This window comes from Ranitomeya imitator, chromosome 7 (assembly GCF_032444005.1).
Source record: "Ranitomeya imitator isolate aRanImi1 chromosome 7, aRanImi1.pri, whole genome shotgun sequence".
Lineage (NCBI taxonomy): Eukaryota > Metazoa > Chordata > Amphibia > Anura > Dendrobatidae > Ranitomeya > Ranitomeya imitator.
In genome coordinates this window covers 6,971,546-6,998,247 of record NC_091288.1, presented here as the reverse complement: position 1 = coordinate 6,998,247, position 26,702 = coordinate 6,971,546, and the positions used below count along the sequence as shown (strand labels likewise).

At 53.0% G+C, this 26,702-nt stretch overlaps 1 protein-coding gene across 4 annotated transcripts in view; it reads right to left on the bottom strand.

Annotated features, from left to right (window-relative positions):
- The window catches only part of HSPBAP1 (HSPB1 associated protein 1), a 56,390-nt gene that overhangs the window by 27,626 nt on the left and 2,062 nt on the right, over positions 1 to 26,702 (bottom strand). For 2 of the 4 annotated variants that reach the window (XM_069732622.1, XM_069732625.1), the window contains exons 2-3: positions 14,029 to 14,214; positions 12,721 to 12,905 (exon numbers count right to left, since the gene is read on the bottom strand). In XM_069732622.1, coding sequence (XP_069588723.1) covers positions 12,721 to 12,905; positions 14,029 to 14,214 — 371 coding nt within the window. Of the gene's footprint in view, positions 1 to 12,720; positions 12,906 to 14,028; positions 14,218 to 26,702 lie in introns of all 4 variants that reach the window. The other 2 variants (XM_069732621.1, XM_069732624.1) reach the window with 1 other exon arrangement.

Here is a 26,702-nt window from a genome sequence, read left to right as displayed (position 1 = left end):
GTAGACTAGTGGCCCTTTTAGAAGAAAAGGTGCGGGGTCTGGAAGAAAGAATAGCAACTTTGAAACTCATCAAAGAGAATGAAGACTTTCTAGACAGAACAGAAGCATCTCTACTGGTCACAGAAGGTGAAAAAAGTGTCAGAGAACCTCCAAAAGCAGATGAGTGGAAGCATGTGACCAAAAGAAGCAAGAAGACCATGGAGAAATCACCAACTACACAACTGAAGAACCGATATCAAATCTTTGTAGAGGATGAAGATGGCACACCTAAGAATGAAACAATACCAGCAAGCAAAAAAGAAAAGGGCACACAGCAACAAGTGACAGCAAAAAGTACAGCCAAGAAGCAACGAAGAGTGGTGGTGGTGGGAGACTCACTACTGAGAGGCACAGAAGCAGCCATCTGCAGACCGGACATAACTGCAAGAGAAGTATGCTGCCTTCCAGGTGCGATGATCAAGGATGTGACCGATAGGATACCAAAGCTCTTCAGCTCCAAGGACGTCCACCCATTTCTTCTGATACATGTTGGCACCAATGACACGGCAAGGAAGGACCTACCGACAATCTGCAAAGACTTTGAAGAGTTGGGGAAGAAAGTAAAGGAACTGGATGCACAGGTAGTTTTTTCTTCTATCCTTCCAGTAGACGGGCATGGCACCAGGAGATGGAACAGGATCCTTGATGCAAACAACAAGGATTCGGATTCCTGGACCACGGTGTGAATTACTTGTACGATGGACTCCTCGCCAGAGACGGACTACACCTCAACAAACCTGGGAAACACACATTCGCCAGAAGACTCGCTACACTCATCAGGAGGGCGTTAAACTAGAAGAAGAGGGGACGGGAAGAAAAACATTAGACTCGAACAAAGACGACCCAGGAAAACATACTCAGAAGGGCGGTAAGAACATTTCTAAAACAATCCACAGCGAGGAGATTGGAACAAAACAAAATCCTCTAAACTGCATGCTCGCAAACGCCAGAAGCCTGACAAACAAGATGGAAGAACTAGAAGCAGAAATATCTATAGGTAACTTTGACATAGTGGGAATAACCGAGACATGGTTAGATGAAAGCTATGACTGGGCAGTTAACTTACAGGGTTACAGTCTGTTTAGAAAGGATCGTAAAAATCGGAGAGGAGGAGGGGTTTGTCTCTATGTAAAGTCTTGTCTAAAGTCCACTTTAAGGGAGGATATTAGCGAAGGAAATGAGGATGTCGAGTCCATATGGGTCGAAATTCATGGAGGGAAAAATGGTAACAAAATTCTCATTGGGGTCTGTTACAAACCCCCAAATATAACAGAAACCATGGAAAGTCTACTTCTAAAGCAGATAGATGAAGCTGCAACCCATAATGAGGTCCTGGTTATGGGGGACTTTAACTACCCGGATATTAACTGGGAAACAGAAACCTGTGAAACCCATAAAGGCAACAGGTTTCTGCTAATAACCAAGAAAAATTATCTTTCACAATTGGTGCAGAATCCAACCAGAGGAGCAGCACTTTTAGACCTAATACTATCTAATAGACCTGACAGAATAACAAATCTGCAGGTGGTTGGGCATCTAGGAAATAGCGACCACAATATTGTACAGTTTCACCTGTCTTTCACTAGGGGGACTTGTCAGGGAGTCACAAAAACATTGAACTTTAGGAAGGCAAAGTTTGACCAGCTTAGAGATGCCCTTAATCTGGTAGACTGGGACAATATCCTCAGAAATGAGAATACAGATAATAAATGGGAAATGTTTAAGAACATCCTAAATAGGCAGTGTAAGCGGTTTATACCTTGTGGGAATAAAAGGACTAGAAATAGGAAAAACCCAATGTGGCTAAACAAAGAAGTAAGACAGGCAATTAACAGTAAAAAGAAAGCATTTGCACTACTAAAGCAGGATGGCACCATTGAAGCTCTAAAAAACTATAGGGAGAAAAATACTTTATCTAAAAAACTAATTAAAGCTGCCAAAAAGGAAACAGAGAAGCACATTGCTAAGGAGAGTAAAACTAATCCCAAACTGTTCTTCAACTATATCAATAGTAAAAGAATAAAAACTGAAAATGTAGGCCCCTTAAAAAATAGTGAGGAAAGAATGGTTGTAGATGACGAGGAAAAAGCTAACATATTAAACACCTTCTTCTCCACGGTATTCACGGTGGAAAATGAAATGCTAGGTGAAATCCCAAGAAACAATGAAAACCCTATATTAAGGGTCACCAATCTAACCCAAGAAGAGGTGCGAAACCGGCTAAATAAGATTAAAATAGATAAATCTCCGGGTCCGGATGGCATACACCCACGAGTACTAAGAGATCTAAGTAATGTAATAGATAAACCATTATTTCTTATTTTAGGGACTCTATAGCGACAGGATCTGTTCCGCAGGACTGGCGCATAGCAAATGTGGTGCCAATATTCAAAAAGGGCTCTAAAAGTGAACCTGGAAATTATAGGCCAGTAAGTCTAACCTCTATTGTTGGTAAAATATTTGAAGGGTTTCTGAGGGATGTTATTCTGGATTATCTCAATGAGAATAACTGTTTAACTCCATATCAGCATGGGTTTATGAGAAATCGCTCCTGTCAAACCAATCTAATCAGTTTTTATGAAGAGGTAAGCTATAGACTGGACCACGGTGAGTCATTGGACGTGGTATATCTCGATTTTTCCAAAGCGTTTGATACCGTGCCGCACAAGAGGTTGGTACACAAAATGAGAATGCTTGGTCTGGGGGAAAATGTGTGTAAATGGGTTAGTAACTGGCTTAGTGATAGAAAGCAGAGGGTGGTTATAAATGGTATAGTCTCTAACTGGGTCGCTGTGACCAGTGGGGTACCGCAGGGGTCAGTATTGGGACCTGTTCTCTTCAACATATTCATTAATGATCTGGTAGAAGGTTTACACAGTAAAATATCGATATTTGCAGATGATACAAAACTATGTAAAGCAGTTAATACAAGAGAAGATAGTATTCTGCTACAGATGGATCTGGATAAGTTGGAAACTTGGGCTGAAAGGTGGCAGATGAGGTTTAACAATGATAAATGTAAGGTTATACACATGGGAAGAGGGAATCAATATCACCATTACACACTGAATGGGAAACCACTGGGTAAATCTGACAGGGAGAAGGACTTGGGGATCCTAGTTAATGATAAACTTACCTGGAGCAGCCAGTGCCAGGCAGCAGCTGCCAAGGCAAACAGGATCATGGGGTGCATTAAAAGAGGTCTGGATACACATGATGAGAGCATTATACTGCCTCTGTACAAATCCCTAGTTAGACCGCACATGGAGTACTGTGTCCAGTTTTGGGCACCGGTGCTCAGGAAGGATATAATGGAACTAGAGAGAGTACAAAGGAGGGCAACAAAATTAATAAAGGGGATGGGAGAACTACAATACCCAGATAGATTAGCGAAGTTAGGATTATTTAGTCTAGAAAAAAGACGACTGAGGGGCGATCTAATAACCATGTATAATTATATAAGGGGACAATACAAATATCTCGCTGAGGATCTGTTTATACCAAGGAAGGTGACGGGCACAAGGGGGCATTCTTTGCGTCTGGAGGAGAGAAGGTTTTTCCACCAACATAGAAGAGGATTCTTTACTGTTAGGGCAGTGAGAATCTGGAATTGCTTGCCTGAGGAGGTGGTGATGGCGAACTCAGTCGAGGGGTTCAAGAGAGGCCTGGATGTCTTCCTGGAGCAGAACAATATTGTATCATACAATTATTAGGTTCTGTAGAAGGACGTAGATCTGGGTATTTATTATGATGGAATATAGGCTGAACTGGATGGACAAATGTCTTTTTTTGGCCTTACTAACTATGTTACTATGTTACTATGATGATGGAGGTGACGGGTGGTCACCAGATACTGATGATGGAGGAGACGGGCGGTCACCACATACTGATGATGGAGGAGACGGGCGGTCACCACATACTGATGATGGAGGTGATGAGCGGTCACCAGATACTGATGATGGAGGAGACGGGCGGTCACCACATACTGATGATGGAGGAGACACAGATGGTCACCGGATACTGATGATGGAGGTGATGGGCGGTCACCAGATACTGATGATGGAGGTGACGGGCGGTCACCAGATACTGATGATGGAGGTGACGGGCGGTCACCATATACTGATGATGGAGGAGACAGGCGGTCACCACATACTGATGATGGAGGTGATGAGCGGTCACCAGATACTGATGATGGAGGAGACGGGCGGTCACCACATACTGATGATGGAGGAGACGGGCGGTCACCACATACTGATGATGGAGGTGACGGGCGGTCACCTGATACTGATGATGGAGGAGACGGGCCGTCACCAGATACTGATGATGGAGGTGACGAGCGGTCACCAGATACTGATGATGGAGGAGACGGGCGGTCACCACATACTGATGATGGAGGAGACGGGCGGTCACCAGATACTGATGATGGAGGCGACGGGCGGTCACCAGATACTGATGATGGAGGTAATGGGCGGTCACCAGATACTGATGATGGAGGAGACGGGCGGTCACCAGATACTGATGATGGAGGTGACGGGCGGTCACCAGATACTGATGATGGAGGAGACGGGAGGTCACCAGATACTGATGATGGAGGAGACGGGCGGTCACCAGATACTGATGATGGAGGAGACGGGCGGTCACCAGATACTGATGATGGAGGAGACGGGCGGTCACCAGATACTGATGATGGAGGAGACGGGCGGTCACCAGATAATGATGATGGAGGAGACGGGCGGTCACCAGATACTGATGATGGAGGAGACGGGCGGTCACCAGATACTGATGATGGAGGTGACGGGCGGTCACCAGATACTGATGATGGAGGTGACGGGCGGTCACCAGATACTGATGGGATTTTCATTTCTCTTTTATGCATTTAGTACAAATAATACATTAACCCTTTCATGTATGATGGCTTTCTCTGCATATACAGTCTATACTGCAAATAAGGAATTAACCCCATTCACGCCACACTCCATTACAAACACCCCAATAGTCCAAGCGGTGCGCCCCCTCCCCGATGCTGTAGGGGCAGACTGTTGCTTCGCTCGGGGAAGGTATCTCGGTGATTGCAGAGCGACAACTCCTGAAGAGTCGGGATCTCAGGAGTCACAGAATCACCTCGTGCGACAGATCACAGATGTTTTCCATTTCCCGCGGAGGACGGTGATAACGATCACACAGCAAAGAACGCCGATCGCGATAACATCCCAGGTCGCTGCGACGTGGACGAGTGAGATAATTCAGTGGATTCCTGGGGTGGACGCTTCCATGCCGTCGTATGTAATATCATCTGGAGGGTCCGGGATTGTGAGTATTATGATCTGTGGGGTCCGGACCTCGGTATGATATAATTATTTCATTTCCTGTTTCTTCCATGATTGATAAAATTCACAAAGACCAATCAAAATGTAAAAAGTCATCGACTGATCATCAATATCTGCGACCTGTCGCGCCCGACTGCTGTCAGTGTTCAGCCTGGTCTGCATAAATGTAAGGCTACGTTCACATTTGCGTTCTGCCGGGCTGCGTTGGGTGCAGCCGCGGCGACGCATGCGCCCCTATATTTAACATGGGGGCGCATGGACATGCGTTTGCATGCGTTTTGCGATGCATGCGTCTTTTTTGCCGCAAGCGTTAGGGCGCAGAGGACGCAGCAAGATGCATTTTTTTTGCGTCCAAAATCCGGCAAAAAAAAAAAACGCATGCGTTTTGCATGCGTTCTTGTTTGCGTTGTGCGTTGCGTCGCCGACGCAGCCCCGCACAATGCAAATGTGAACGTAGCCTAAGGAGGACGTTACAGATCGCGGAGAAGAAGGGGATTCACCAAACGTCACCAATGAAATCAATACGACATGCAGCCAAAATAAAAAAAATCAATCCAGAGCTGCACTCACTATTCTGCTGGTGCAGTCACTGTGTACATACATTACATTACTGATCCTGAGTTACATCCTGTATTATACACCAGAGCTGCGCTCACTATTCTGCTGGTGCAGTCACTGTGTACATACATTACTGATCCTGAGTTACATCCTGTATTATACCCCAGAGCTGCACTCACTATTCTGCTGGTGCAGTCACTGTGTACATACATTACTGATCCTGAGTTACATCCTGTATTATACCCCAGAGCTGCACTCACTATTCTGCTGGTGCAGTCACTGTGTACATACATTACATTACTGATCCTGAGTTACATCCTGTATTATACTCCAGAGCTGCACTCACTATTCTGCTGGTGTAGTCACTGTGTACATACATTACATTACTGATCCTGAGTCACCTCCTGTATTATACTCCAGAGCTGCACTCACTATTCTGCTGGTGCAGTCACTGTGTACATACATTACTGATCCTGAGTTACATCCTGTATTATACCCCAGAGCTGCACTCACTATTCTGCTGGTGCAGTCACTGTGTACATACATTACATTACTGATCCTGAGTTACATCCTGTATTATACCCCAGAGCTGCACTCACTATTCTGCTGGTGCAGTCACTGTGTACATACATTACTGATCCTGAGTTACCTCCTGTATTATACTCCAGAGCTGCACTCACTATTCTGCTGGTGCAGTCACTGTACATACATTACATTACTGATCCTGAGTTACCTCCTGTATTATACTCCAGAGCTGCACTCACTATTCTGCTGGTGCAGTCACTGTGTACATACATTACATTACTGATCCTGAGTTACATCCTGTATTATACCCCAGAGCTGCACTCACTATTCTGCTGGTGCAGTCACTGTGTACATACATTACATTACTGATCCTGAGTTACATCCTGTATTATACCCCAGAGCTGCACTCACTATTCTGCTGGTGCAGTCACTGTGTACATACATTACATTACTGATCCCGAGTTACATCCTGTATTATACTCCAGAGCTGCACTCACTATTCTGCTGGTGCAGTCACTGTGTACATACATTACTGATCCTGAGTTACCTCCTGTATTATACTCCAGAGCTGCACTCACTATTCTGCTGGTGCAGTCACTGTGTACATATATTACTAATCCTGAGTTACATCCTGTATTATACCCCAGAGCTGCACTCACTATTCTGCTGGCACAGTCACTCTATATACAGAATACAGTTTTCCAGTTGCACAGCTCTCATCCCTTCTGGGCTCTGTAGTTCGCCTTCGGTAGCGGTGGCACACTGCCGCCTGTATATGACACTAATCCTGGTCCGTCAGTTCTCCGTAATTAAGCAGCGGCCGCTGGAGAAGACGCCAATAACATAATGGACTGTAAACTACATTAGGGGATCGGCGGCGGCTCAGGAAGGAGATTAGAAATGTTCAGGGTCAGAGCACAGAGCAGACACCGTGCGCAGCCACACAGGAAAACAGCAGAGGCGACACTAATAGGATGGAAGTGACAGGGGAGGCGACGGCCGCTCACCGGAGCAGAATTGATCGACCCCGTGATGATGTCATCCACCCGCCATGTTCGTCAGGAGGCGCACGAGACTGTGTGTAAATATAATGGCAGAGAGGAATATCGGAGCCGACTATGGTAAAGACTGGCCAGAATTAGGACCGGCTCTGCCGCCTGGAGCGACCAATCACTGATCTGGGAAAACTTCTCTATTAGTTTTCTAAACGTTCTGAGAGTTTTTCCACGAGAAATGATAATAATAATCTTTATTTTTATATAGCGCTAACATATTCCGCAGCGCTTTACAGTTTCCACACATTATAATCACTGTCCCCATTGGGGCTCACAATCTAAATTCCCTATCAGTATGTCTTTGGAGATGATCGTATTTATCGCGTCGCCCAACACTCGCCTTTCTCTTTCCTGATTTGTTCTTGACGCCGAATTTCAGATGAGGTAAATCGCTCCGAGGAAATGGAAGGAAAAGAAAACGCATTAAGAACGAGGAAGGACGCCGCGTCCATTCATCAAGGTCGCGCTCGTTATCATCAGCCAGGAACGCGCTTATCTGCCCTGACGGCTAATTGTCTTTTTATTCTCCTCTGGAGATAGATAACGAGACGTTCAGCCAAAGTCATCCCATGAAACCGCGCGGAGGAGGCGGCCATGTTGGGCCCCGGTGCTGCGGGAGTTAACAGCCGATGCCTGGTCTGATAGAGTGAAATCAGGATGACGCAGAACATTAGGATGCAGGACGGCGCTCATCGAGAAGGATAATGGAAGCATTACCTCGCCTGGTGCCGGCGCCGAAGAGAAACGGAGCAACACAAATGTCCCAATAAATCAGGGACGTATCAGACATGGCTGACGGCGCAGCACCTCCCGGAGCATCACCGGAACACGGCCGCCGCACCGCCCGGAGCATCACCGGAACACGGCGGCCGCACCTCCCGGAGCATCACCGGAACACGGCGGCCGCACCGCCCGGAGCATCACCGCAACACGGCGGCCGCACCTCCCGGATCATCACCGGAACACGGCGGCCGCACCGCCCGGATCATCACCGGAACACGGCGGCCGCACCGCCCGGAGCATCACCGCAACACGGCGGCCGCACCGCCCGGAGCATCACCGGAACACGGCGGCCGCACCGCCCGGAGCATCACCGCAACACGGCGGCCGCACCGCCCGGAGCATCACCGGAACCCGGCGGCCGCACCGCCCGGAGCATCACCGCAACACGGCGGCCGCACCGCCCGGAGCATCACCGGAACACGGCGGCCGCACCGCCCGGAGCATCACCGGAACACGGCGGCCGCACCGCCCAGAGCATCACCGGAACACGGCGGCCGCACCGCCCGGAGCATCACCGGAACACGGCGGCCGCACCTCCCGGAGCATCACCGGAACACGGCGGCCGCACCTCCCGGAGCATCACCGGAACACGGCCGCCGCACCGCCCGGAGCATCACCGGAACACGGCGGCCGCACCGCCCAGAGCATCACCGCAACACGGCGGTCGCACCGCCCGGAGCATCACCGCAACACGGTGGCCGCACCGCCCGGAGCATCACCGGAACACGGCGGCCGCACCGCCCAGAGCATCACCGCAACACGGCGGTCGCACCGCCCAGAGCATCACCGCAACACGGTGGCCGCACCGCCCGGAGCATCACCGGAACACGGCGGCCGCACCGCCCAGAGCATCACCGCAACACGTCGGCCGCACCGCCCAGAGCATCACCGGAACACGGCGGCCGCACCTCCCGGAGCATCACCGGAACACGGCCGCCGCACCGCCCGGAGCATCACCGCAACACGTCGGCCGCACCGCCCGGATCATCACCGGAACACGGCGGCCGCACCGCCCGGAGCATCACCGCAACACGGCGGCCGCACCGCCCGGATCATCACCGGAACACGGCGGCCGCACCTCCCGGAGCATCACCGGAACACGGCGGCCGCACCGCCCGGAGCATCACCGCAACACGGCGGTCGCACCGCCCAGAGCATCACCGGAACACGGCGGCCGCACCGCCCAGAGCATCACCGGAACACGGCGGCCGCACCGCCCGGAGCATCACCGCAACACGGCGGCCGCACCGCCCAGAGCATCACCGGAACACGGCGGCCGCACCGCCCGGAGCATCACCGCAACACGGCGGCCGCACCGCCCGGAGCATCACCGGAACACGGCGGCCGCACCTCCCGGAGCATCACCGGAACACGGCCGCCGCACCGCCCGGAGCATCACCGCAACACGGCGGCCGCACCGCCCGGAGCATCACCGGAACCCGGCGGCCGCACCGCCCGGAGCATCACCGCAACACGGCGGCCGCACCGCCCAGAGCATCACCGGAACACGGCGGCCGCACCGCCCGGAGCATCACCGCAACACGTCGGCCGCACCGCCCAGAGCATCACCGGAACACGGCGGCCGCACCTCCCGGAGCATCACCGGAACACGGCCGCCGCACCGCCCGGAGCATCACCGCAACACGTCGGCCGCACCGCCCGGATCATCACCGGAACACGGCGGCCGCACCGCCCGGAGCATCACCGCAACACGGCGGCCGCACCGCCCAGAGCATCACCGGAACACGGCGGCCGCACCTCCCGGAGCATCACCGGAACCCGGCGGCCGCACCGCCCGGAGCATCACCGCAACACGGCGGCCGCACCGCCCGGATCATCACCGGAACACGGCGGCCGCACCGCCCGGAGCATCACCGCAACACGGCGGCCGCACCGCCCAGAGCATCACCGGAACACGGCGGCCGCACCTCCCGGAGCATCACCGGAACCCGGCGGCCGCACCGCCCGGAGCATCACCGCAACACGGCGGTCGCACCGTCCGGAGCATCACCGCAACACGGTGGCCGCACCGCCCGGAGCATCACCGGAACACGGCGGCCGCACCGCCCGGAGCATCACCGCAACACGGCGGCCGCACCGCCCGGAGCATCACCGCAACACGGCGGTCGCACCGCCCGGAGCATCACCGCAACACGGCAGCCGCACCGCCCGGAGCATCACCGGAACACGGCGGCCGCACCGCCCGGAGCATCACCGCAACACGGCGGCCGCACCGCCCGGAGCATCACCGCAACACGGCGGTCGCACCGCCCGGAGCATCACCGCAACACGGCGGCCGCACCGCCCGGAGCATCACCGGAACACGGCGGCCGCACCGCCCGGAGCATCACCGCAACACGGCGGCCGCACCGCCCGGAGCATCACCGCAACACGGCGGCCGCACCGCCCGGAGCATCACCGCAACACGGCGGCCGCACCGCCCGGAGCATCACCGCAACACGGCGGCCGCACCGCCCGGAGCATCACCTGAACACGGCGGCCGCACCTCCTGGATCATCACCGGAACACGGCACCCGCCCCGCCCGGAGCATCACCGCAATACGGCGGCTGCACCTCCCGACTATGGGATGGCAGGTATGGACCCCGACTATGGCATGGCAGGTATGGACCCCGACTATGGCATGGCAGGTATGGACCCCGACTATGGCATGGCAGGTATGGACCCCGACTATGGGATGGCAGGTATGGACCCCGACTATGGCATGGCAGGTATGGACCACGACTATGGGATGGCAGGTATGGACCCCGACTATGGGATGGCAGGTATGGACCCCGACTATGGCATGGCAGGTATGGACCCCGACTATGGGATGGCAGGTATGGACCCCGACTATGGCATGGCAGGTATGGACCCCGACTATGGGATGGCAGGTATGGACCCCGACTATGAGATGGCAGGTATGGACCCCGACTATGAGATGGCAGGTATGGACCCCGACTATGAGATGGCAGGTATGGACCCCGACTATGAGATGGCAGGTATGGACCCCGACTATGAGATGGCAGGTATGGACCCCGACTATGAGATGGCAGGTATGGACCCCGACTATGAGATGGCAGGTATGGACCCCGACTATGAGATGGCAGGTATGGACCCCGAATATGAGATGGCAGGTATGGACCCCGACTATGGGATGGCAGGTAAGGACCACGACTATGGGATGGCAGGTATGGACCACGACTATGAGATGGCAGGTATGGACCCCGACTATGAGATGGCAGGTATGGACCCCGACTATGGGATGGCAGGTATGGACCACGACTATGGCATGGCAGGTATGGACCCCGACTATGAGATGGCAGGTATGGACCACGACTATGGGATGGCAGGTATGGACCCCGACTATGGCATGGCAGGTATGGACCCCGACTATGAGATGGCAGGTATGGACCCCGAATATGAGATGGCAGGTATGGACCCCGACTATGGGATGGCAGGTATGGACCCCGACTATGAGATGGCAGGTATGGACCCCGACTATGGGATGGCAGGTATGGACCCCGACTATGAGATGGCATGTATGGACCACGACTATGGGATGGCAGGTATGGACCCCGACTATGGGATGGCATGTATGGACCACGACTATGGGATGGCAGGTATGGACCCCGACTATGAGATGGCAGGTATGGACCCCGACTATGGGATGGCAGGTATGGACCCCGACTATGGGATGGCAGGTATGGACCACGACTATGGGATGGCAGGTATGGACCCCGACTATGGGATGGCAGGTATGGACCACGACTATGGGATGGCAGGTATGGACCACGACTATGGGATGGCAGGTATGGACCCCGACTATGGGATGGCAGGTATGGACCCCGACTATGGGATGGCAGGTAAGGACCACGACTATGGGATGGCAGGTATGGACCACGACTATGAGATGGCAGGTAAGGACCACGACTATGGGATGGCAGGTATGGACCCCGACTATGGGATGGCAGGTATGGACCCCGACTATGAGATGGCAGGTATGGACCCCGACTATGAGATGGCAGGTATGGACCCCGACTATGAGATGGCAGGTATGGACCCCGACTATGGGATGGCAGGTATGGACCCCGACTATGGGATGGCAGGTATGGACCCCGACTATGGGATGGCAGGTATGGACCCCGACTATGGGATGGCAGGTATGGACACCGACTATGAGATGGCAGGTATGGACCACGACTATGGGATGGCAGGTATGGACCCCGACTATGGGATGGCAGGTATGGACCCCGACTATGGGATGGCAGGTATGGACCCCGACTATGAGATGGCAGGTATGGACCCCGACTATGAGATGGCAGGTATGGACCCCGACTATGGGATGGCAGGTATGGACCCCGACTATGAGATGGCAGGTATGGACCCCGACTATGGGATGGCAGGTATGGACACTGACTACAGCGGATCTCACCTGGAGCATGTCAGGTCGAACCTTGAATAAAAGTGCCAGGTACTTGTAGTCCGCGTAAGCCCAGGACACTGCGCTATCTAAGCGGCTGAAGGGTCCGGACGCTTCCTCAGAATTCCCGCTGACCCAGTCCTGGAACTGACCGATGGTCGCATCAACGTAGTTGCAGCGAGTCTCAAACTGCGGCTCTAAGAGAAGATGTGGAGACAACAAGTGGCAGGATGAGATACACGGCTCAGCAGTCAGTATCACACAGGATAGGATGAGAGAGAGCGAGCGAGCGAAAGCGAGACAGGGGGAGGAGGGGCCCGACCCCGCGCACGAGACAGGGGGAGGAGGGGCCCGACCCTGCGCGCGAGACAGGGGGAGGAGGGGCCCGACCCCACACTCACGAGAGAGACAGGAGGGTCCCGACCCCGCGCAAGACAGAGAGGAGGGGCCCGATCTCACGCGTGCGAGAGAGAGGAGGGGCCCGACCCTGCGCGAGACAAGAGACAGATAGGAGGAGCCTGACACCGCACGAGACAGAGAGGAGGGGCACGACCCCGCACGAGACAGAGAGGAGGGGCCCGACCCCGCGCGAGACAGAGAGAGAGGAGGGGCCCGACCCCGAGCGAGACAGAGAGGAGGGGCCCGACCCCGCGCGAGACAGAGAGAGAGGAGGGGCCCGACCCCGCGCGAGACAGAGAGAGAGGAGGGGCCCGACCCCACACTCACGAGAGAGACAGATATAGGAGGAGCCCGACCCGGCGCAAGACAAAGAAAGGAGGGGCCCGACTCCACGCTCACGAGAGAGACAGAGATAGGAGGGGTCCGACCCCGAGAGAGAGAGAGGAGGGGCCCGATACGACCCGGGAAAGAGAGGAAGGGACCGCCCGACCCTGGGAAAGAGAGGAAGGGACATTCCCCCTCCACCGACGGTAGAAAGAAGGAGCCCGTCCCCAGGAAGAAGAGGAGGGCCCCCAACCGAAAAGAAAGCAACAACCTCCACCCCTCCAGGAAAAGAGGAGAAGCCCCCCTGAACCTGGAATAGAGAGGGGGGAGGGGCCCCAACACTACAAGAAGAGACTTGATAATGTACAGAAGACTGAGTACGGCAAAGGAGCCTCAATACTGGGGAGAAACCTCAATGCGGGGGGAGAAGCCTCAATAATCTCAAAAGGAGATCATTAATGGCGATGAGTCACATCCGAACTCAGGGATATTTAGAAGATCCTTTCCAGGCAGCAGAATTGTGAATGCAGCTCTGGATGTGAGTGTTGGCGCAGCAGACACTGAAGATGTCATTGGATCTGGCTCCTGGACGGTTACCTGTCTCCACTTTCCTCTCTCCGATCCGGAATCTCAGCATCTGCTCCTGTAACAGGTCACACAGGCGAGGGAGGGTCCAGTGTGCAGCCGGCCAGTCATCAGCCATACCCAGGACCACCGCAGGACACGTCGCACCGAAGATCAGGTCTCGTGCCTCCTCCGGTGTGAATGGTTTTATATTGGAAGCTGCTGAAGAAAATCTCATGAATGAATGAAATTTATCAGGTGCCTTCAACAATATCATCCAGAAAGAAAAATGATAGAATAATTTAAAGGGCTTCCTCTTCTCTGTTTGCAGTCAGTGAATGGAAACTTTATTGCTGACGCACAAAATGTATCTAATCTCTCTGCTGAGACACCTGGGGTTGTTACAATTGTATCCAGAAGACACAATCCTGAGCGAAACATCACAGCACAAACCTCAGTGTTACTTTGTATCAGTGGAATCTCTGGATACATTGTAACGACTTCTCTCCTCCCACATGAGAAGCCATGCTGACAAATTTACTACATTTTAAGCTAAAACATACAATTAAAAAAGAGCAAAAACTTGCATTTACACAGAGTTGGTGCAAATTTCTTTTCACGACTTTAATTCCAGGCAAAGAGGCGCTAACTACAGTGACGGAAATAAGTATTTGATCCCTTGCTGATTTTGTAAGTTTCCCACTGACAAAGACATGAACAATCTGTAATTTTAAGGGTAGGTTAAATTTAACATTGAGAGATAGAATATCAAAAATAAAATACAGAAAAGCACATTGTATAAATGATATACATTTATTTGCATTTTGCAGTGAGAAATAAGTATTTGATCCCCTACCAACCATTAAGAGTTCTGGCTCCTACAGACCAGGTAGACTCCTAATCCACTCGTTATCTACATTATAGACATCTGTCTTACATAGTCACCTTTATAAAAGACTCCTGTCCACAGATTCAATTAATCAGTCAGACTAACCTCTACAACATGGGCAAGACCAAAGAGCTTTATAAGGATGTCAGGGATAAGATCATAGACCTGCACAAAGCTGGAGTGGGCTACAAAACCATAAGTAAGATGCTGCGTGAGGAGACAACTGTTGGTGCAATAGTAAGAAAATGGAAGAAATGCAAAATGACTGTCGATCGACATCGATCTGGGCACCGTGCACACTCTCACCTCGTGGGGTTTCCTTGATCATGAGGAAGGTGAGAGATCAGCCTAAAACTACACAGGGGGAACTTGTTAATGATCTCAAGAAAGTTGGGACCACAGTCATCAGAAAACCATTGGTAACACATAACAGGGTAAAGATTTAAAATCTTGACGTGTCCGCAAGGTCCCCCTGCTCAAGAAGGCACTTGTGCAGGTCGTCTGAAGTTTCCTAATGAACACCTGGATGATTCTGTGAGTGATTGGGAGAAGGTGCTGTGGTCAGATGATACAAAAATTGAGCTCTTTGGGATTAACTCAACTTGCCGTGTTTGGAGGAAGAGAAATGCTGCCTATGACCCAAAGAACACCATCCCCACTGTCAAGCATGGAGGGCAGCACGGTGCCTCAGTAGTTAGCACAGCAGCCTTGCAGCGCTGGAGTCCTGGGTTCAAACCCCACCAAGGACAACATCTGCAAAGAGTTTGTATGCTCTCTCCATGTTTGCGTGGGTTTCCTCCGGGTACTCCGGTTTCCTCCCACATTCCAAAGACATACTGATAGGGAATTTAGATTGTGAGCCCCAACGGGGACAGCGATGATAATGTGTGCAAACTGTAAAGCGCTGCAGAATATGTTAGCGCTATATAAAAATAAAGATTATTTTATTATTATTATCATGGAGGTGAAAACATGTTTTGGGGGTGTTTCTCTGCTATGGGCACAGGACTACTTCACCGCATCAATGGGAGAATGGATGGAGCTATGATCTGTAAAATCCTGAGTGACAACCTCCTTTGCTCCAGCAGGACATTAAAAATGGGTTATAGCTGGGTCTTCCAGCAACCAAGGCTCAAAAAGAAGCACATTAAGGTCATGGAGTGGCCTAGCCAGTCTCCAGACCTTCATCCCATAGAAAACTTATGGAGGGAGTTGAAGCTCCGAGTTGCCAAGCGACAGCCCCAAAATCTTCATGATTTAGAGATGATCTGCAAAGAGGAGTGGAGCAAAATTCCTCCTGACACGTGCGCAAACCTCATCATCAACTACAAAAAATATCTGACTGCTGTGCTTGCCAACAAGGGTTTTACCACCAAGCATTAAGTATTTGATCCCTCTGGCAAACAAGACTTATTTCTCACTGCAAAATGCAAATAAATTTATACAATTTATACCAGTGATTTTCTGGATTTTATTTTTGATTTTCTATCTCTCAATGTTAAAATTAACCTTCCCTTAAAATTATAGACTGTTCATGTCTCTGTTAGTGGGCAAATTTACAAAATCAGCAAGGGATCAAATACCCCACTGTATATTAAAATAGGGGTGCAGGTTTACCTCCTTATGTTACACGTGGCGTCGCCCCCAGCACCTACGTTACAGCAACGCTCCGTGGATTCTTGTCTCTGTCAATGTGATTTTCGCTGCTCAGAATTATTTTTATTGCAACATCCCAAAAGTAAAATCACTGAACAAAGGAAAGTGAAGCTGAAAGTGCAGTTGCCTTGAGTTTATCGTCCCCTCAGAGGCCACGTGTAACGACGGCGATACGGTCACCGCCATGGCTGATTTACAGCGAGAGATGCTTCAGCGTTAACGGACCTTGGATCGGTGCTGCTGACAATAAAGTAGTAATATATTCTTTATTGTCTTCCAGCAGGACGACGATCGATAGAACACGGGAAAACCTCCCGACAAAACATCCGCTGATTAACAAAAGTCTGAGCCAAGACAGAGCCATAAAGCGCACACCCCGGACGACGGGCTCCCGGGCGTCATTACAGGGACCAAGACATCAGAAGAGGGACAGACATCCACCCTCATTATACACTGATAAAGCAGTTACTTTCTGTATTATACTCCAGAGCTGCACTCACTATTCTGCTGGTGCAGTCACTGTGTACATACATTACATTACTGATCCTGAGTTACATCCTGTATTATACTCCAGAGCTGCACTCACTATTCTGCTGGTGCAGTCACTGTGTACATACATTACATTACTGATCCTGGGTTACATCCTGTATTATACCCCAGAGCTGCACTCACTATTCTGCTGGTGCAGTCACTGTGTACATACATTACTGATCCTGAATTACATCCTGTATTATACCCCAGAGCTGGACTCACTATTCTGCTGGTGCAGTCACTGTGTACATACATTACATTACTGATCCTGGGTTACCTCCTGTATTATACTCCAGAGCTGCACTCACTATTCTGCTGGTGCAGTCACTGTGTACATACATTACATTACTGATCCTGAGTTACATCCTGTATTATACCCCAGAGCTGCACTCACTATTCTGCTGGTGCAGTCACTGTGTACATACATTATATTACTGATCCTGAGTTACATCCTGTATTATACCCCAGAGCTGCACTCACTATTCTGCTGGTGCAGTCACTGTGTACATACATTACTGATCCTGAGTTACAGGCTGTATTATGCTCCAGAGCTGCGCTCACTATTCTGCTACTGCAGTCAATATACAAGCAGGGAATGCTGAGACTCAGTTCGGAGCTGCACTCACAATTCTGCTGACTACAGTTGTATATCACCCTGTGATTCGTGATCTGTGCTGGACAAGTCCTTGGTTGTTAATGATTTTACACCTGTCCATCAGTGGTTTTTGGCATTATGGATGCGTTGTCAGTGATGATTCACACTTCGCTCCAGTGTTGTAACGCAACGGCTTCATATTATAAATTGCCTATTAAATTATTTCTATGTGACACCGTATCGCGGCACGCAGGGAATAAAACCTCCGTTTCCGCTCATACTTGATTAACACGTTGCGGTCGCTGCCGTCTCGTCAATCACCAGGAGCTGTATACAGACGACATGATGTACAGCGTGTACATTCCTGCCCAGCGACAAGAAAATGATGGAGGACGATGAAGTATTACTCCTGCGGAGCATGGGGGTGTCAGCTGTGATGGGGGCAATTACGGCCACATCCACCCCAATTGTTTTACTTCCATGAATATCAAATACAAAATCTCGGTTTTCACTTCAACTCTGCCACCGTTTTCTGCATGCAGCTCATATGCACAGCTATGCGTCTCTTTGATAAATGTTCCCTCCACTCTCCATACATGTATGTCACCCCTGCCCTGTATAGGGCGGACACAGCTACTGAGCTCCCTACACACCATGTACACGTATGTCACCCCCAATCTGTATACAGCGGACACAGCTCCTGAGCTCCCTCCATTCCCCGTACACGTATGTCACACCCACCCTGTATTCAGCGGACACAGCTCCTGAGCTCCCTCCATTCCCCGTACACGTATGTCACACCCACCCTGTATTCAGCGGACACAGCTCCTGAGCTCCCTACACACCCTGTACACGTATGTCACACCCAATCTGTATACAGCGGACACAGCTCCTGAGTCCCTCCACTCCCCGTACACGTATGTCACACCCACCCTGTATTCAGCGGACACAGCTCCTGAGTCCCTCCACTCCCCGTACACGTATGTCACACCCACCCTGTATACAGCGGACACAGCTCCTGAGTCCCTCCACTCCCCGTACACGTATGTCACACCCACCCTGTATACAGCGGACACAGCTCCTGAGTCCCTCCACTCCCCGTACACGTATGTCACACCCACCCTGTATACAGCGGACACAGCTCCTGAGTCCCTCCACTCCCCGTACACGTGTCACACCCACCCTGTATTCAGCGGACACAGCTCCTGAGTCCCTCCACTCCCCGTACACGTATGTCACACCCACCCTGTATACAGCGGACACAGCTCCTGAGTCCCTCCACTCCCCGTACACGTATGTCACACCCACCCTGTATACAGCGGACACAGCTCCTGAGTCCCTCCACTCCCCGTACACGTGTCACACCCACCCTGTATTCAGCGGACACAGCTCCTGAGCTCCCTACACACCCTGTACACGTATGTCACACCCAATCTGTATACAGCGGACACAGCTACTGAGCTCCCTACACACCCTGTACACGTATGTCACCCCCAATCTGTATACAGCGGACACAGCTCCTGAGTCCCTCCACTCCCCGTACACGTGTCACACCCACCCTGTATACAGCGGACACAGCTCCTGAGTCCCTCCACTCCCCGTACACGTATGTCACACCCACCCTGTATACAGCGGACACAGCTCCTGAGCTCCCTCCACTCCCCGTACACGTGTCACACCCACCCTGTATACAGCGGACACAGCTCCTGAGTCCCTCCACTCCCCGTACACGTATGTCACACCCACCCTGTATACAGCGGACACAGCTACTGAGCTCCCTACACACCCTGTACACGTATGTCACCCCCAATCTGTATACAGCGGACACAGCTCCTGAGTCCCTCCACTCCCCGTACACGTGTCACACCCACCCTGTATACAGCGGACACAGCTCCTGAGCTCCCTCCACTCCCCGTACACGTGTCACACCCACCCTGTATACAGCGGACACAGCTCCTGAGTCCCTCCACTCCCCGTACACGTATGTCACACCCACCCTGTATACAGCGGACACAGCTACTGAGCTCCCTACACACCCTGTACACGTATGTCACCCCCAATCTGTATACAGCGGACACAGCTCCTGAGTCCCTCCACTCCCCGTAGACGTGTCACATCTGCCCTGTACACAGCGGACACAGCTCCTGAGCTCCCTCCATTCCCCGTACACGTATGTCACACCCACCCTGTATTCAGCGGACACAGCTCCTGAGCTCCCTACACACCCTGTACACGTATGTCACACCCAATCTGTATACAGCGGACACAGCTACTGAGCTCCCTACACACCCTGTACACGTATGTCACACCCACCCTGTATACAGCGGACACAGCTACTGAGCTCCCTACACACCCTGTACACGTATGTCACCCCCAATCTGTATACAGCGGACACAGCTCCTGAGTCCCTCCACTCCCCGTAGACGTGTCACATCTGCCCTGTACACAGCGGACACAGCTCCTGAGCTCCCTCCATTCCCCGTACACGTATGTCACACCCACCCTGTATTCAGCGGACACAGCTCCTGAGCTCCCTACACACCCTGTACACGTATGTCACACCCAATCTGTATACAGCGGACACAGCTCCTGAGTCCCTCCACTCCCCGTACACGTGTCACACCCACCCTGTATACAGCGGACACAGCTACTGAGCTCCCTACACACCCTGTACACGTATGTCACCCCCAATCTGTATACAGCGGACACAGCTCCTGAGTCCCTCCACTCCCCGTAGACGTGTCACATCTTCCCTGTACACAGCGGACACAGCTCCTGAGCTCCCTCCATTCCCCGTACACGTATGTCACACCCACCCTGTATTCAGCGGACACAGCTCCTGAGCTCCCTACACACCCTGTACACGTATGTCACACCCAATCTGTATACAGCGGACACAGCTCCTGAGTCCCTCCACTCCCCGTACACGTGTCACATCTGCCCTGTACACAGCGGACACAGCTCCTGAGCTCCCTCCATTCCCACGTACACGTGTCACATCTGCCCTGTACACAGCGGACACAGCTCCTGAGTCCCTCCACTCCCCGTAGACGTGTCACATCTGCCCTGTACACAGCGGACACAGCTCCTGAGCTCCCTCCATTCTCCGTACACGTATGTCACACCCACCCTGTATTCAGCGGACACAGCTCCTGAGCTCCCTACACACCCTGTACACGTATGTCACACCCAATCTGTATACAGCGGACACAGCTACTGAGCTCCCTACACACCCTGTACACGTATGTCACACCCACCCTGTATACAGCGGACACAGCTACTGAGCTCCCTACACACCCTGTACACGTATGTCACCCCCAATCTGTATACAGCGGACACAGCTCCTGAGTCCCTCCACTCCCCGTAGACGTGTCACATCTGCCCTGTACACAGCGGACACAGCTCCTGAGCTCCCTCCATTCCCCGTACACGTATGTCACACCCACCCTGTATTCAGCGGACACAGCTCCTGAGCTCCCTACACACCCTGTACACGTATGTCACACCCAATCTGTATACAGCGGACACAGCTCCTGAGTCCCTCCACTCCCCGTACACGTGTCACATCTGCCCTGTACACAGCGGACACAGCTCCTGAGCTCCCTCCATTCCCACGTACACGTGTCACATCTGCCCTGTACACAGCGGACACAGCTCCTGAGTCCCTCCACTCCCCGTACATGTGTCACATCTGCCCTGTACACAGCGGACACAGCTCCTGAGTCCCTCCACTCCCCGTACACGTGTCACACCCACCCTGTATACAGCGGACACAGCTACTGAGCTCCCTACACACCCTGTACACGTATGTCACCCCCAATCTGTATACAGCGGACACAGCTCCTGAGTCCCTCCACTCCCCGTACACGTGTCACATCTGCCCTGTACACAGCGGACACAGCTCCTGAGCTCCCTCCATTCCCCGTACACGTGTCACATCTGCCCTGTACACAGCGGACACAGCTCCTGAGCTCCCTCCATTCCCCGTACACGTGTCACATCTGCCCTGTACACAGCGGACACAGCTCCTGAGTCCCTCCACTCCCCGTACACGTGTCACACCCACCCTGTATACAGCGGACACAGCTACTGAGCTCCCTACACACCCTGTACACGTATGTCACCCCCAATCTGTATACAGCGGACACAGCTCCTGAGTCCCTCCACTCCCCGTAGACGTGTCACATCTGCCCTGTACACAGCGGACACAGCTCCTGAGCTCCCTCCATTCCCCGTACACGTATGTCACACCCACCCTATATACAGCGGACACAGCTCCTGAGCTCCCTACACACCCTGTACACGTATGTCACCCCCAATCTGTATACAGCGGACACAGCTCCTGAGTCCCTCCACTCCCCGTACACGTGTCACATCTGCCCTGTACACAGCGGACACAGCTCCTGAGCTCCCTCCATTCCCCGTACACATATGTCACACCCACCCTGTATACAGCGGACACAGCTTCTGAGCTCCCTCCACATCCCGTAGACGTGTTACATCTGCCCTGTACACAGCTGACACAGCTCCTGAGCTCCCTCCATTCCCCGTACACATATGTCATACCCACCCTGTATACAGCGGACACAGCTCCTGAGCTCCCTCCATTCCCCGTACACGTATGTCACCCCCATCCTGTATACAGCGGACACAGCTCCTGAGGTCGCTCCACACTCCGTACACGTGTCACATCTGCCCTGTATACAGCAGACACAGCTCCTGAGCTCCCTACACACCCTGTACACGTATGTCACCCCCAATCTGTACACAGCGGACACAGCTCCTGAGCTCCCTCCATTCCCCGTACACGTGTGTCACACCCACCCTGTATACAGCGGACACAGCTCCTGAGCTCCCTCCACATCCCGTAGACGTGTCACATCTGCCCTGTACACAGCGGACACAGCTCCTGAGCTCCCTCCATTCCCCGTACACATATGTCACACCCACCCTGTATACAGCGGACACAGCTCCTGAGCTCGCTCCACACTCCGTACACGTGTCACATCTGCCCTGTATACAGCGGACACAGCTCCTGAACTCCCTACACACCCTGTACACGTATGTCACCCCCACCCTGTATACAGCGGACACAGCTCCTGAGCTCCCTCCATTTCCCGTACACGTATGTCACACCCACCCTGTATACAGCGGACACAGCTCCTGAGCTCGCTCCACACTCCGTACACGTTTCACATCTGCCCTGTATACAGCGGACACAGCTCCTGAGTCCCTCCACTCCCCGTACACGTGTCACATCTGCCCTGTACACAGCGGACACAGCTCCTGAGCTCCCTCCATTCCCCGTACACGTGTCACATCTGCCCTGTACACAGCGGACACAGCTCCTGAGTCCCTCCACTCCCCGTACACGTGTCACACCCACCCTGTATACAGCGGACACAGCTACTGAGCTCCCTACACACCCTGTACACGTATGTCACCCCCAATCTGTATACAGCGGACACAGCTCCTGAGTCCCTCCACTCCCCGTAGACGTGTCACATCTGCCCTGTACACAGCGGACACAGCTCCTGAGCTCCCTCCATTCCCTGTACACGTATGTCACACCCACCCTATATACAGCGGACACAGCTCCTGAGCTCCCTACACACCCTGTACACGTATGTCACCCCCAATCTGTATACAGCGGACACAGCTCCTGAGTCCCTCCACTCCCCGTACACGTGTCACATCTGCCCTGTACACAGCGGACACAGCTCCTTCCATTCCCCGTACACATATGTCACACCCACCCTGTATACAGCGGACACAGCTTCTGAGCTCCCTCCACTCCCGTAGACGTGTTACATCTGCCCTGTACACAGCTGACACAGCTCCTGAGCTCCCTCCATTCCCCGTACACATATGTCACACCCACCGTGTAAACAGCGGACACAGCTCCTGAGCTCCCTCCATTCCCCGTACACGTATGTCACCCCCATCCTGTATACAGCGGACACAGCTCCTGAGGTCGCTCCACACTCCGTACACGTGTCACATCTGCCCTGTATACAGCGGACACAGCTCCTGAGCTCCCTACACACCCTGTACACGTATGTCACCCCCAATCTGTACACAGCGGACACAGCTCCTGAGCTCCCTCCATTCCCCGTACACGTATGTCACACCCACCCTGTATACAGCGGACACAGCTCCTGAGCTCCCTCCACATCCCGTAGACGTGTCACATCTGCCCTGTACACAGCGGACACAGCTCCTGAGCTCCCTCCATTCCCCGTACACATATGTCACACCCACCCTGTATACAGCGGACACAGCTCCTGAGCTCGCTCCACACTCCGTACACGTGTCACATCTGCCCTGTATACAGCGGACACAGCTCCTGAACTCCCCACACACCCTGTACACGTATGTCACCCCCACCCTGTATACAGCGGACACAGCTCCTGAGCTCCCTCCATTTCCCGTACACGTATGTCACACCCACCCTGTATACAGCGGACACAGCTCCTGAGCTCGCTCCACACTCCGTACACGTTTCACATCTGCCCTGTATACAGCGGACACAGCTCCTGAGCTCCCTACACACCCTGTACATGTATGTCACCCCCACCCTATATACAGCGGACACAGCTCCTGAGCTCCCTCCACTCCCCGTAGACGTGTCACATCTGCCCTGTACACAGCTCCTGAGCTCGCTCCACACCACGTACATGTATGTCACACCCACCCTGTATTCAGCTCCTGAGCTCTGTCCACACCCCATACATGTATGTCACACCCGCCCTGTACACAGCTCCTGAGCTCCCTCCACATCTCTTATATGTATGTCACACCCGCCCTGTTTACAGCAGACACAGCTCCCTCCACTCCCCGTACATATATGTCACATCCGCCATGTATACAGCAGACACAGCTCCTGAGCTCCTTACACACCGTGCACACGTATGTAACCCCAGCCCTGTATACAGCGAACACAGTTCCTGAGCTCGCTCCACAACCCGTACATGTGTCACACCCACTGTGTGTGTACAGCGGACAGTCCCTGAGCTTCCCCCACACGTGTCACACCCGCACTCTATACAGCGGACACAGCTCCTGAGCTCGCTCCACACCACGTACATGTATGTCACACCCGCCCTGTATACAGCAAACACAGCTCCTGAGCTCCCTTCACTCGCCGTACATGTATGTCACCCCCATCCTGTATACAGCGGAAACAGCTCCTGAGCTCCCTCCACACCCCGTACATGTCACAACCGCCCTATAAACAGCTCCTGAGCTCCCTCCACTCCCCGTACATGTATGTCCCCCCACCCTGTATACAGCGAACACAGCTCCTGAGCTCCCTCCACTCTCCGTACACATATGTCACCCCCATCCTGTATACAGCGGACACAGCTCCTGAGCTCGCTCCACATCTCGTACACGTATGTCCCCCCCACCCTGTATACAGCGAACACAGCTCCTGAGCACCCTCCACTCTCCGTACACGTCTGTCACCCCCATCCTGTATACAGCGGATACAGCTCCTGAGCTTGCTTCACATCCCGTACACGTCTCACATCTGCCCTGTATACAGCGGACACAGATCCTGAGCTCCCTCCACACCCCGTACATGTAGGTCACACCCGCCCTGTACTCAGCTCCTGAGCTCCCTCCACACCCCGTACATGTAGGTCACACCCGCCCTGTACTCAGCTCCTGAGCTCCCTCCACACCCCATACATGTATGTCACACCCGCCCTGTACTCAGCTCCTGAGCTCCCTCCACACCCTATACATGTATGTCACACCCGCCCTGTACTCAGATCCTGAGCTCCCTCCACACCCCATACATGTATGTCACACCCGCCCTGTACTCAGCTCCTGAGCTCCCTCCACACCCCATACATGTATGTCACACCCGCCCTATACTCAGCTCCTGAGCTCCCTCCACACCCCGTACATATGTCACACCCGCCCTGTACTCAGCTCCTGAGCTCCCTCCACACCCCATACATGTATGTCACACCCGCCCTGTACCCAGCTCCTGAGCTCCCTCCACACCCCATACATGTATGTCACACCCGCCCTGTACTCAGCTCCTGAGCTCCCTCCACACCCCGTACAGATATGTCACACCCGCACTGTGCTCAGCTCCTGAGCTCCCTCCACACCCCGTACATGTATGTCACACCCGCCCTGTGCTCAGCTCCTGAGCTCCCTCCACACCCCGTACATGTATGTCACACCCGCCCTGTACTCAGCTCCTGAGCTCCCTCCACACCCCGTACATGTATGTCACACCCACCCTGTACTCAGCTCCTGAGCTCCCTCCACACCCCGTACATGTATGTCACACCCACCCTGTACTCAGCTCCTGAGCTCCCTCCACACCCCGTACATGTATGTCACACCCGCCCTGTACTCAGCTCCCTCCACACCCCGTACATGTATGTCACACCCGCCCTGTGCTCAGCTCCTGAGCTCCCTCCACACCCCATACATGTACAGTGGGGCAAAAAAGTATTTAGTCAGTCAGCAATAGTGCAAGTTCCACCACTTAAAAAGATGAGAGGCGTCTGTAATTTACATCATAGGTAGACCTCAACTATGGGAGACAAACTGAGAAAAAAAAATCCAGAAAATCACATTGTCTGTTTTTTTAACATTTTATTTGCATATTATGGTGGAAAATAAGTATTTGGTCAGAAACAAAATTTCATCTCAATACTTTGTAATATAACCTTTGTTGGCAATGACAGAGGTCAAACGTTTTCTGTAAGTCTTCACAAGGTTGCCACACACTGTTGTTGGTATGTTGGCCCATTCCTCCATGCAGATCTCCTCTAGAGCAGTGATGTTTTTGGCTTTTCGCTTGGCAACACGGACTTTCAACTCCCTCCAAAGGTTTTCTATAGGGTTGAGATCTGGAGACTGGCTAGGCCACTCCAGAACCTTGAAATGCTTCTTACGAAGCCACTCCTTCGTTGCCCTGGCGGTGTGCTTTGGATCATTGTCATGTTGAAAGACCCAGCCACGTTTCATCTTCAATGCCCTTGCTGATGGAAGGAGGTTTGCACTCAAAAT